Source organism: Carya illinoinensis, chromosome 6, assembly GCF_018687715.1.
Source record: "Carya illinoinensis cultivar Pawnee chromosome 6, C.illinoinensisPawnee_v1, whole genome shotgun sequence".
Taxonomy (NCBI): domain Eukaryota; kingdom Viridiplantae; phylum Streptophyta; class Magnoliopsida; order Fagales; family Juglandaceae; genus Carya; species Carya illinoinensis.
The window spans coordinates 18,732,999-18,747,274 of NC_056757.1; the positions used below are offsets into that span (position 1 = coordinate 18,732,999).

The following is a 14,276-nucleotide window of genomic DNA, read 5'->3' on the forward strand; positions in this document are numbered from 1 at the left end:
AAATGTGAAACGAAAAGGGGGCGGAGGTTTCAACTGAGAGAAGACATGCATAGCCTTTACCGAGAGAATCGAGAACAACCAAGAAATTACAACAGAAACCACGTACGGTGCGGTGGTGCCCATACCAGCCAAGTAAAAAGTTTTGGCATCTCTCCCTTGATCCCAAAGGGCCCCCACCACAAGACACTGGAAATTAAAGAACTTTATCTATGGAATCAACTGGTCGTGTGGTAGAGCCCATAGCTCATAAAGTGCCACAAAGTACTTTCTGGAAATGAATGAATGGCACTCCACCATCTTTTCTCCATGGTTTCCTGGGCTCATCTTTACATCAACTTTAACAGATAAAGACCTCAACACGGTAAAATCTAAGTAGCTTTACAACGTATCCATAAGTGTTTAGTGCTTTCTGGTTAAAATCCAGTACCTTGTAGCAAGCAAGAAGGCCCAAATACATGCCTGAGAATGTCGGTTACGATCTTTATAATATGCTCTTCCTCGCATGAGGTTACAAACTTCACTGCAACCACAAAACTTCCTCTATTAGTGCTTACGTCCATTTATTCTAATAACCCATGAGATAGCATGCCTTGCAATCCATATCAGACAAACTGACTCAGCTTTGGGTGCCTTGCTTGACAGATTAAACAAATCAGAATAAACTTAATAAAACAATTCATAAAATTGCCATGCCATCAGAAGTTTCTGATGTGATGTACTTAAATCGGACAAGGGATATTACTTCATATAGTTGAGATATGAATCATTAAAGATGTCTGGAAAATGTTCAAAAGACTGGGTGGAACCAACTTGAGTGTGACAACTTCACCATTCAATTGTTTTTCTGATACTTCATGGCACAACATTTACACTAGTAACATTAAAACAAAGCCCAAAGCCTAAAAAGGAAACATGGAAATATTGTTTCAGAAACAGAAAGAAAGTTGTGTCTAGAATAGAAGCATGCATCAGTTTAGTGACATCCATGGGTTCAAGCTTTAAACTACACTTGCTGCATGGAAGTTGATAACAGCTGGAATGTGAAACGGGGAGCAAGCTGCCACTTAGTACAGAAGTATTATCATTGAATAATTATTTGAGCAAACAGATAAGTTTCTATAGCATTTTTATGTCTAGTAGAACACCAGCATGCATCACTATAGTAGTTATTACTTATTGATTTTTAGTTTCATATTTTAATAGCTTTTGCAAGCCTTAAAGTTGGAGGTTCTTTAATAAAGTATGTTAAGAACAATAAATACAAACTTTACGTTGTTTAGGGCCTAGGGTTCCTTGAATATCTCAGGCAGCCAAAGATGCCATGAATTATCTTAGCAATTAGATATTATTCTCAAACGTAACTGTGAGAACCGTGTGTCTTGGCACAAAACGTTTTTCTTCTGGGCATTATGAGTTCAGTTCATGCTCGGGAACGTACGAGGTACTCACATGGATCTGCTAGAGAATCTTCATTCCACCAATATGGCATCATTTTGAAACTCATGCAAGTCAGAAATGGTTACGGACTTCACCAATTTCGTACTCCACCTTGAACCAACCAAAGCCAGGCATCAGAAGGTTTATCGACATGTGTCTTACATTTACAACGGCATACAAAAAAGGACCAACCTTGATGGAGGAACTCGTTCCTCCTTGGCCGAATGTCTCGTTCACAAAAGGGGCATCATTACCTGCCTCTATCCCACCTCCAATCCGATGTACACCTGGACCAAAGGATGCTAGCCAATGGGAGGACCAATTGCGGATAATTGTGCAGGGAACCTATGAAGCCTTGTTTCCATCTCTTTTTCTCCTCATCGGCTATTTCTTTCCTTACCTCACCCTATTTCCAAACCTTACCCTCCAAATATTCAACGTTCTTGTTTCCATCTCTTTTTCTCCTCATCGGCTATTTCTTTTTCTCCAAATATTCAACGTTCTCTCTCTCTCTCTCTCTCTCTCTCTCCCATCTATTCTAAGATCACTCCAGATAACCTTTCTTTCTTAATCTTTGAGCGCACACACAAGCATTCAAACACTTTGGAATATCATCGGACTAGCCAGTCTCAGCTTGTGTTCTGCCAACCAAAGACCAGCCAAAGCTTTTGTGGATACTTGCTGCTCGAGGTAAGTAATCTTCCGCGACGATGCTTATGAATGCTTGTTTGATGATCGTGGGTTATACATTTCGATATGTTTATGATTTCCATAACTCGCTTGGCGGTTGTGTGAGTGCGATGCTTATGAATGCTTGTTCGATGATTGTGGGTTATACATTTTGATATGTTTATGATTTCCATAACTCGCTTGGCGGTTGTGTGAGTGGTTTTAAGCCTTGTATCTCGCTTTGTAACCCAAACATTTTTGCAAGTTCGCTTTACGGTTTTCATATCTCGTATAAGAATTATGTAAGTGGTTTTTATCGTTGTATTTTGCTTTATAACATGATATTTCTATCAGTTTGATCTGTTGTTTTCAACAGAGGGTGTGTGGGTGATTAATAACCCCAAGCCAGGATGGGGTATTATCTCGGTGGAGCTCATCTAGTCACTTAGAAGTATTTAAAAATGGAGTGACATCCCCTAGGTTGACGATGAGTTGTCAATGAGCTCGGGTGAGGTTGTAACGATCTTGGGTTGAGTGGTCGCCTCTTAGCTGACGGAAGCTAGAGATTGCTTATGGGAGGACAAACACATGAAGCCATAAGCGATTCTTGAGACAAAGTCACATGGGTGGTTGTTACCTGTGGTGTGGTGAAAGGAGCCAGGACGTGCACATGGATTTTTAGGGGAGGCTATGGTGCATAGGTTAAGTTAGAAAATGGTTTATGGTGGTTTTTATGGATGCAAAGAACTTGAACTCACCAGCTTTCATTTTAAGTTATATTGTTCGGGAATTATATTACTTGAGAAATACATCAGCTGCTCGTACTTCTTACCATTTTAAAGTTATATATTTATATATCTCTGTTGCTTGGGCTTCTTACTGCTTTAAAGTTATATATATGTTCCTCAAGCTTCTTACTATTTTAAAATTATATATTTGTTGCTTGGGATTCTTAAGTTTTATACTTGTGTAATAACTGTCATTGCGTGCATTATATGACTTACTGTGTCATTAAATTTAACTTACTGAGATTCTTGTAATCTCACCTTCTTAGTCCCACTACGGTTTCACTCTTCCAAACCCTAGACTTCGTTATAGATGTGGGCGACGAGGGTGCGTACGAGCAACCTGAGTAGTGAGAAGGGGGTCTACCCTGTTTTGATCATTAGACTTTTATTTGCAGTTTGTTTCCAGCTGTTAGTTAGGTCTTCCGTTGGGAGCATCATTTAAAGCTAAGACAATTTGGGAGGAGGTGTTAGAGAAAATAGAGCGTAGGCTGACCGGGTGGAAAAGATTGTATCTATCTAAAGGGGGTCGGATCACACTCATTAAAAGTACTTTATCAAACCTTTCCACATATTTCTTGTCCTTATTTCCCCTTCTAGCTAGCGTTGCATCGTGGATTTAGAAACTTCAATGTGATTTTCTATGGAGTGGATTAGGTGATGAGTTTAAATTTCATCTAGTTGGGTGGGATAAGGTGTGTACTTCTTTGAGGGATGGTGGATTGGGGACTGCAACATGAAGGTCTTTAATAAGGCTATACTTGGGAAATGGCTGTGACGATATACTTATGAGAGGGAAGCCTTACGGAAGGGGGTGATTGATATGAAGTATGGGAGTGCGAGAGGGGGGGTTGCTGTTCTAATGAAGGTAGGGGGCATATGGTGTGGGGGTGATGGAAGTATATCCGGAAAGGTTGGTGGTCTTTTTTTAGCAACACTAGGCTGTGTATGGGGGGGATGGCAGTAGAATCAGTTTTTGGCACGATGTGTGGGTGGGGAGATATGGCTCTTAAGGATGCTCATCAGTCATCCCACTATTTTCAGAATTGCATGGGAAAGCTATGGTGGCTGACTTATGGGCAATTACTTATGGGTCACGGCAGTGGAACATTAGCCTCACTAGGGAGGCATATGATTGGGAAGTAAGTGTTCTAGTAGAATTCTTCAACCTGCTATATAACATTACTCCTGCTGTCACAGTGATGGATAAAATGGAATGGAGATCTTCTAGGAAAGGAAAATTTTCGGTATGCTCTTTCTATGGCACACTTACAGCTCAAGCTAGGCATAATTTTCCTTGGAAGAACGTATGGAGGAGTAAAGCACCTACCAAGGTTGCGTTCTTTGTTTGGAAAGTAGCCTTAGGAAAGATTATGACCATTGATAGCCTAAGAAGACGTGGATTAAAATCACTGACTAGTGCTGTATGTGTAGAAATAGTGGTGAAACGATGGACCATTTACTACTACATTGTGAGTTTGCTTGGGCCATATGAAATTACTTTTTCAGCAAAATGGAATTAGCATGGATAATGCCGGGAAGGGTGGTTGAACTACTAGCAAGTTGGAGAGGGATCACAGGGACACCACAGGTTGCAGTTGTGTGGAAGATGGCTAGCATTTGTATTCTTTGGTGCATTTGGAGTGAAAAAAATTATAAGACATTTTGAGGATCATGAACGCTCCTTGCAAGAGTTTAGAAGTTTTTTCCTGAAGACTTTATTTATTTGGGCCATTGCCATAGATTTAAATGAGAACTTCCATGAGTTCCTTGTAACAGTTTCTAGTTCCTAAATTGGTGTATTCACATGTATACTTGGGCTATGCCTATCTTTATATCAACAAAATATCTTCTTACTTACAATAAAAAAAAAAAAAAAAAAAAAAAACATGGGGAGACACAATCTTGCAACACATTTTGGGTGGCTTCAAGACCACTGACCTTCACAACTTTGCAATATCACATTTTCTGGAGTCAAACTCACTAGCAACTTTGGTAACAATCTTTCCATTCATCCAATGGACCTCCAAGACAAACCAACACTAGAATTGATTTTTGCTTCAATACAATCGATGCTGTCATAAACTTTAAAAAGCAGTTGAAAGAATGTTTTGTGCATGTACAAGTTTGGTATGGAAGATGAATTCTCTAACTTTCTTGACCATATTTCATAGGTCGCACTTGTTACCCCAACATTTCAAGGATTTAATAATACTCAAGCACTACATTTTGTATATAATTCTCAATAGTGTTGATAAAGTGCAGAAAGATACAGCCCATCATTTATTTATCAAAAAAAAAAAAAAAAAAAAAAAGATACAGCCCATCATTGTGGTAAGACTTAAAAAAAGTTTTCTCAGAAAGTCTTACACCAAAACAAGTAAATAGGATATCAAAACAAGTCATGGAAGTTTACAGAAGAGAGAAATTTCAGGAATTTTGTATGCCAATATAGTCAACTCAACAAGTATGATGTTGCAAAGTTAGTTAATAACAAAATATTCAAGATTGATTATTTAAACATGTCTTTGTATAGACTATGCCATAAAACTTAACCCTAATAATATATTAACACCAAAATTGTTGCCACATCATGTCGAAACAAGGTTCGAGCTAATATAGACCTTGCAATGTGTCTAGCTATGGGTCAACCAATACATCGACCTAATCAATGCTTTCAAGCTAATCATGTTCAGGAGGTCAAAATTTCTTTCCAGACCTTTTCAGCCATAGGATATTGTATCCCAGGAAACTCATTTCTGTCCACCATGTTTCTTTGTCAACCTAGGAGTCTTCAGAAGTGGATAATTTTAATTTCTATAATGATCGGAACAAGCACACGTAGTCATGGTGAGCTCATAATTCTCACAGAAGGAATTCTTCTCATAATGCTTAAATTAAAATTAAGCTAAGGATGTGGTTGGGATGAATAGAGGGAAGGATTGGAAAATTATCATGACCATCTAGCAGTTGTCACAAAGAGAACACACTGCTCATATCGCAATGCTCAAATCAAAACACAGCAGGTACAAAGCCATTGATATGACCTTGCAAAAGTTTCAGAAGCTTGAATCACAATCTCAATCTCCTAAAAAAACACTGCATAATCCCTAGGGGTTGGCTCAAGTGGTAAAGGTTCAAATCCCTTTGGGTGCAAACAATCTCTATGGGCCATTGGACTGGGGGATTTTTCCCTTGAATTACCTGAGGTGCACTTACGGGAAAATCCTTGCCAAGGGTCTGTGCACCCCCGGGATTAGTCAGGACGCTGTTCCTAGACACTTGGTGCCAATAAAAAAAAAAAAAAAACACTGCATAACTAAAAGTTCTTGACATATCTCAGATACTTTTACTACTATGTTGAGAAAGCTTTGATCAATCTTAATTTACTAAAGACAAAAATAAAATAAAATTCGCACAAAGAATCAATTTTAATAGGTATAACTAAAAAATGGCGAGTAGAGTAATTAGGAGGTAAATTTATTTATTAATTTACATTAAATAATACTATTGGTATATAGCACATATAAGCAGCCCTAGATTCTTGATCGGAAGACCCCTACAATGTCATGGACGCAGAATCACAAGGACTTTGAGATGCACGTGTAAGGATGAAAAGTTAAATGGTACAAAGCAATAACTGAATCAAAACTTTAAAAGACATGATCCTTCACTATCTAAAAATCAAGAGAACACATATTCCTAGCACACTTTTCTATAATTTTATTTTTCAAATAGAAAAAGGCCAAAATTTTTGGAAAGCAAGTGAAGAAAGCCTCTGATGAATTTTGGATGACCTAACACTAGCAAAAAGTTACTTGATGTCTCATCACACGATCTATAGAACTTCACATCTAAAAGAGATAAATTGCTGCTGGAGGGCACTAAGGGAAGAAACTTTAAAAAGAACCAAAAATAAATTCTTTACTCCCAAGAGCTTGATCTAGTGGCTCCTTCAAAACATGTTCTCCCCCAATGGAGATGTGAGTTTGAAATACTAGCATTTAGCAAACTCATCTGGCTAAATCTTTTGTTAGATATTTTTCACTGGTTTAAAACGAATTAGTTCAGAACAAGTTCAAAAATAGAATAAATAAGTGGATGAATCTACAATGAGTATCTTACCCCAAGGAAGAACTGGAAACTCCCACTTCTTTTTAGGGACTGTAATGACGTATGAAGCAACCTGAAATAAATAGAAAAACCTTACCACAAAACAGACAAAATAGGATATGAGTTTCATAAACATAATCATTGTAGTTGCTTTCTAAATCATAATAATGGTAATAACATAATACATGCCAAGATTGAAGCAGCAAGCGAACGAGAACTATGAAGAAGTGATGTTTCCTCCTTTTCATATACAAGGTCCATGATATCCATGCATGCTTCAAAGTTCAACAATTCTCCAACCTTTGCTATTCCCCTAAAAGCAAAGAAAAGATTTAGCCGATGAATATAATTTTATTAATCAAGATCACAACTATGTTTACATGTTTGTTTAATGAAAGAAACTACAACACTTGAACAAAGGAACTTACTTGAACTGAATATAAAGCTCTTCAAAGAATACGAAAGCATTGTTTGCCGTACCAATCTCAAAATCCAATACCTTCAAAATAATATTTTTACCATGTACGTTGAACTAGAACTGTACAATATAACTCTTAAGGTTCGATTGGGATTTTACCTGCAAAAAGACCACCTCCTACAGAATATCCACATCAACTGCAGTGAACAAGGAAAAATACCTTATTAACAGTTTTGAAAAATTAGCAAGTGGCTTACTGCTTCTAAGAAGTCTCGAGTCGTAAAATGTTGTTCCTTGATAGTTGTGTCTCCCAAAAACTTCAAACATTTTACAGGCAGTGGACAAGAATCATGTATCTATAAGAATATCGATATGATAAGCTTAAAAAATAATATAGAAGGAACAAAACAAGAGTTTTTTTTTTTTTTTTTGGATAAGTAACAAAACAAGAGTTTTCACCGAATTAACCTACTTTGCTTGAGATCCATATAGAAATAAGTGCAAACAACTGCAAATTGCTCTCTCTAACTGGTTGCAAAAGCCAATTCGCCTTGTCATTGCCTTGTGCAGACCTTTACAAGAACCATTCAATTTTTCAGTTAACTAACAAGTAAAAATTCCAAGAAAAGAAACTATACTCCTGTTGCAAAAATACAAAATGTAGGAGTAACAGAAAACTTGGGAAAACTCATATTAAGAAAAAAACTAACACAAAGAAATAACAGAAAAATCAAATTCTAAAATAAATGTTCGAAAATCCAATCCTTTGTTGACCTATTAAATTGTGTAGAAAGTTTTCAAACAAGTATCGGATTTCGTGTAATGAGTGAGTGAGAGAGAGGGATTCAAATTGGAAGAAGGTTAAATGCTGTCTGAGGCAAGGATCTTTAATAGTGTCGCCTAAATGTACACAAGGCATTATAAACACATATAGAGAGAAAAATTAATTTTTCACTATATGTCAATCACGAAAAAACAAATCACAATGTCAGATTATAATCAGTAACATAATCGAATAAATTGATTAAGTGATTAATCTGTTTAGGCATTCGGGAGAACTGTCCTTAATAAACATACAAAGATTTGAAAAAACAATAAAGATTTGACCTGGACAGAGAGGGATAGAAGCGATCAGCGAAGAGTGACAATGCGGCGTATTTGACAATCTGACCGACGTCGAGCTCCTGTCCACAACATATTCAACAGCATTATTGTTATTGACAAACAGTAGGCATTAGATTGCGTGAAGAAGAAAATAACGAAATTGAAAAAGAAAAGAACAGAAAGGAAAAGGAATAGACAGACCTGGGTGGATTGGATGAGAAACTCTACCAATGGAAGTCGCATGTCTGTCTTGTGTGAATGCCTTGAGCGGGAAATCCCTCTTGCATTTCCTCGCGAGTCGGAGACTGTTTTCAAAGTAGTTCTCTCTTGACGTGGGATTAGGATACTAATAATCCTTTACACCATAATTATATTTTTATTTTATTATACAAAAATTCTATGTATAGTTCTTTTTGTGCACTCTTTTGTGCACTCCAGTGATATGATTGGTTAGATATTAAAAAAAAATTAATCCAGCCAATCATATCAGTGGAGTGCGCAGAGAGTACGCAAAAGTGACTGTATGTAGCATTGCTCTTTATTATATAAGATAATATTAGGATCATCTAATTATGATAATTATGCCATATTTTATATATTAAAATAAAAATTTAAAAATAAAATAATGATATGATATATAAAATTTTTCTTAAGATATTACTTTTCTACCCTCAAATATTTTTTTTTGGGTGATGCTACAGAGTTACTAGAATCCACCATCATGTAATTTTCTTTAAATAATTTTTTAAACACCTTAAATATTTATTTTAAAAAAATTGTAAAATTATTAAAAAATACTTATTTAATCGTTAAGTTAAAAAATTACAATAGATAGTCACTCCCGATGGATATTCTCCGTAGGACTGGATTTTTTGTTTTTGGTTTTTATTTTTTATTTTTTTGGGAGTCATGTTGTTTAAAGCATAATATCTCGTTAATAGTTTGTCTTATTAGTATTCCCAACAATAAGCGCAGCGGAAGCATAGTGGGCCCATAACCCATAAATACAATCACAAATAAATAAATAAATCAATAAATACATGAATCAATCATACATAATCACAAGACATAAAATTTACGTGGTTCGATAACTTATTTACGTTCATAGAGCTGCATGAGATTTTATTTAAAAGAAATTACAAACACATTAGGAGTTACAATAGTTTTCCTCTACTCACAAATCTCAACTCTCTCTCTAGGGCTTCTCTCTCTCTCTTTGTGCTCTCAAAAGCGTCATTTGTGCCTTTGTTCCTCAATCTGATACATTCTAACAATATAACATTTATATATATTGTTGCAAAAAATAGATGATAATAAAGTAAAAGTAAATAAGAAATAATCAAACAATCAATTACACGACATAAATTTATGTGTTTTGATAACGTGCCTACATCTAGGGAAGTATAGAGGATTTTATTATGTTGAAGAATCACAAAATATATTTTGTGGTGGTTTTTCATTGTTTAGAATGGTCATACCATTCAAAATAAGCATCTTTATAGGGTTATATGGCGAAAATCCTTATTTCACTTTTTTGTGATATTTGCTTGAGCGAAGTGTTAAGTGCGCATTGAGTAAACTTTCTGTTTGGTTTTCGCTCGAGTGCCGACTCAAGTGACTGTCAAGTGAATTCTTTGCTTGGGCTTCGCTCTAGTTCACTGTCAAGCCAAACTTGAGTGAACTTTCTGTTTGATCTTCGCTCAAGTTTAAAGTCAAGTGTTTAAGCTCAAGCGAACTTTCTGTCTTAGCGTTTCCTGAGTAAAAAATAGTGGCAAAATTTCCAAGCCTGTGCTTTATGGAACAAGCCTCATCGAAAATCCACTAAAAAATCGTAACGAATCATTGTAAGCTCGGATCATCTAATCAGAGATTCACAACAATAAACCAAGCTCCACAAATCTAACATGAGTGCAAGTGACCAGAAGGGGGACTAGTAAGTGCAAGTGAATGAATGCATGTGAATAAGATGAAGTAATAAGATGTGACGCCCCCAGATTCCACTTAAGATCGAACGTACATTTGAAGCGTCGGAACATGCAACACAAGATTATCTGGCCCATTCATGACATATAAGATGCAATATTCCTAACATGCATCTAACATTATGCAATATTCACAGTGGACAAATTTTATTTTTGAGCAATACTATGCACCAAACTTATAATATCTCAAATAATTAAATCGTAATCCAAGCATACTTAACAAAAATAAACATCCACGATTTCAGTACGAGTCTCAGAAGACTGTAATCTCAAAAACAAGGGAGGCCAGACTTTATATTTACATTACCAAAATACACTATTGAGGAAGTTTGTCGAGTAACTTGATTAACGAGACCAGAATACTATCCAAAAACTAACTATGGAAGTTGTAAGCTCCGCGTCGTGTCTGAGGCATCTAGTCAACCTCCTTCAGTCTACCAATGTCCGCTCTCTGCTCTGATCCTGACACATCGTCTACCATTCGGGGGGAATGGTAGTTGGAACTACCACGGTGAGATTTGATTGCAAATCTCAGTAAGTTAACAGAAAACTCACACATAGGTTAATGATGCATGCATGGCAGTAAAAGCATAAATGCATAATTAAAGTCATAAGTAAGCATAGCATAACTTAACATATAGTATGGCATATCTGACATAAACTGAACTAAAATGTAAACTGAATTTGACTTGACATAACATGAATTTGAACTTAAAATATAACATGGGCTAGCAACATAACATGAACGTGAACTTGAAACATAACATGGACTTGAATCATAGCATGAACATGAACATACATAACATAAACATGAACTTGAATTTAACATAAATATGAGCATAACATTACATAAACGTGAACTTGAGACATAATGTAAACATGAACATAACATAACATGAACGTGAACTTGAACATAACATGTACGTGAATATAACATGACATGAACGTGAACTTGAATATAACATAAACATGAACATAACATAAACGTGAACATAACATGATATGAACATGAACTTGAAACTTAACGTGAACATGAACATAACATGTACGTGAACATAACATAACACGAACTTGATCTTAAACTTATTCTTATCTCATGGAGTCACCATGATTGCTTATTCTTATCTTATTAACATGAACTTAGAATCTTGTTCAATAGACTTAATTAATAACATGGCCATATGGGTGTTACACGGGTCCCCTTGAGCCATGTGTCCCTGCCGATTACCGCATCACAACACAGGTATCTACACTAGTTGCGAGTGCATTAATACGTACTCCACAGTTGTTGTGGCCCCACGTATTTTACATGTCACAATTACTGTGTCTCACGTAGTGTATGCTTCACAGTTGTTGTGGCCCCATACTTCATGCTCTACAGTTGTTGTGGCCCCATGAATTGTTTGTGCCACACTTGATGTAAACACACATAAAATAAAATATGGCACCATTGGCGTTAGTGCCTGGCGCGCTCCGGTGATCAGCTAATTAGGCCCCATTCGTAACCTGTTGACTATATTTCATCAACCTAGGAAATTTCATACCTATTTAGACATTCCAGCGTGAACAAAGGAGTTCCACTAGGATATTATCTCATCCTAGCACTTAGGGTCGTGATTAACATGAATAACTTAACATAAACGTGATCTGAAACTTGACTTAACATAAACTTGATCTGACTTCTTTACTAAACACGACATACTTGCAATGGTAAATATTACATGATATGACATACATGTAACATATGGCATGATTAACGTGGCATACTTATAACATATAGCAATATGTGACATAATAGATTTTGTAACAGATAAATATTTGTGACAAAATAAATCATGCATAACAGATAAACATGTATGACGTGGCATGGCATGACATATATGATAACATACATACATAAATTGTAGTTCCCTTACTCATCATACATACACCGTAAACTGATAGTAAGTTAGAAGCTAACTTACCTTGATCGTCGTGTTCTATGAGAATAAAGTGCGAAACACGAGGAACTGTAAGAGGATATTCTAAAAGTTAGAAATTTAATTACTAAAAATTGGAAGCATGAAAACAAGCTAACTTAGAGTAAAATTACCATTTTACCCTTTACATGTGGAAAAATGACCATTTTACCCCTAACCCAAGGATTTCACATCTTAACTCCAAAAATTTCTAAAATTTACATTCTTCATGTAAATTGTGTCCTAAACTCAAATATCAAGTCAGAAAAATTTAAAACAAATCACAAATATGAAAAACACACTATGGCCAAAACATCCATAGACCATTTCTCTTAATTTTTGTTGCAATTCCTTCCAACTTCAAAACTCATGCTTAACCCAAAATTTTGCAACAAGGATCTTCCTATCCTAAGTTTAAAACCATACTTAAAACATCCATTTAGAAAAAGCTAATAATCAACACCTAACTTTTTGTAAAAAGATCCAAACACTTGAGTCACAAGCTTTAACCCTAAATCAAAGCATCTCCAAGATTTCTAAAAAATCAAATCTTACTTTTAACATATTCATAACATCATCCATCAACCATGCTTTAAATCATCAAAATAAAGTCACCAAAGTCACAAAATAACACTTGGAGTTTTTGGTTTTACACTTAGTCCAAAAACAAAAACTTTTTCCTCAACTAGTTTTGATAAATGTTTTGATCAATGGCTTAAGAAGGTGAGATCTTTGAAATAAAGCATCACATGGTTTTAAAATGTGTCCTAAAGAATATCTAACCATAAAACTTAATATCACATGGCTAAAACTCAATAAAACATGGATCTAACCCAAAAACATCAAATCTTAGGCCTAACCAAAATTCTCTTGCATAGAAAAATCATATCTTTGAAACTAATAATAAATATCTTCAAAATAACATCCTAATATGAAAATAAGAGACTTAGGATCATCATATAAAAATATCAAAGCCATTAGAGTAAGATCAAACCACGAAATATTCAAATTTTCTCCAAATAAAAACTGTTTTTCCACTTCCAGTTTTCAAGTTTCTAGATCTAAGAAAATCTATCACCAAAAGCTTTAGTCATGCAACAAAACTTCAATAAACACTCTTAAACACATGCTAACAACACTCCATAAAAGTTTCTGACCAAGATATGTCCATTAGCTTGATCAAAAATTTCAAAACATAATATACTCTCCAGTTTCATGCCCAGAATGACCTTTCCATGGTTAAAAATACTTTATACCAACCAAATTACCATGGAATGATACAAATAATATATATATATATATATATATATGGAAACTAGACTCAAAGAAGAACAACTGTTATGAAGGAGTCATCGTGTGAAAATACTTAAAAAAGGTCAAAAAGCTCCATGTAACAAGACCCAGAAATCTGCCTGAGAGAGCTCTTTTGGATTTCTCTCTAAGAACGAGGTGAAGAAGTGATGAAAGGGAAGGAAGTGTGTCTTGCACTACTCAAGGCTTCTATAGGGGGAAGATATGGACCTGAATTCCTTGATTGGAGGTGGCTATATGACATAAAGTGGAGAATAGTGAGGGGCAAAGGACATCCTGCAGAAGCTATGAGGTATGGGGGTTGATGGGGTGGGTTTCTCCATCTCATCAAGGCATTATTGGGTGCAGCCAAGGGTAGTGAATGGTCTGCCATGTGGGGGAGAAAAATTCTTCAAGAAACCTTGCCAAGGTGGTCAAATTCGTGGGCCTTGGTGGGCCTCCACCAAGTGGGCTTCAATTTGGGGTTTAAAGAGGGTTTGGTTAGGGTTTGAGATGTTAT

At 35.8% G+C, this 14,276-nt stretch overlaps 1 protein-coding gene across 7 annotated transcripts; it reads right to left on the minus strand.

Moving 5' to 3' along the window:
* Positions 1-27: 27 nt before the first annotated feature.
* Positions 28-8,868, minus strand: LOC122312494 (cyclin-J18). Of its 7 annotated transcripts, none has more exons than XM_043127115.1 (10): positions 8,728-8,868; positions 8,530-8,606; positions 7,895-7,994; positions 7,680-7,778; positions 7,582-7,599; positions 7,433-7,503; positions 7,194-7,317; positions 7,017-7,077; positions 4,833-4,915; positions 28-520 (listed from the first exon to the last, which is right to left on the minus strand). In XM_043127115.1, the coding sequence occupies exons 1-9, from the start codon at positions 8,767-8,769 to the stop codon at positions 4,875-4,877; spliced, it is 633 nt and encodes a 210-aa protein (XP_042983049.1). In that variant the 5' UTR covers positions 8,770-8,868; the 3' UTR covers positions 28-520; positions 4,833-4,874. The 7 variants fall into 7 exon arrangements, 6 of the variants coding, with proteins under 6 accessions (XP_042983049.1, XP_042983047.1, XP_042983048.1 ...); XM_043127113.1 differs by having other exon boundaries at positions 7,017-7,096; positions 7,190-7,317; XR_006243197.1 differs by having other exon boundaries at positions 484-520; positions 7,190-7,317.
* Between the last annotated feature and the right edge of the window lie 5,408 nt (positions 8,869-14,276).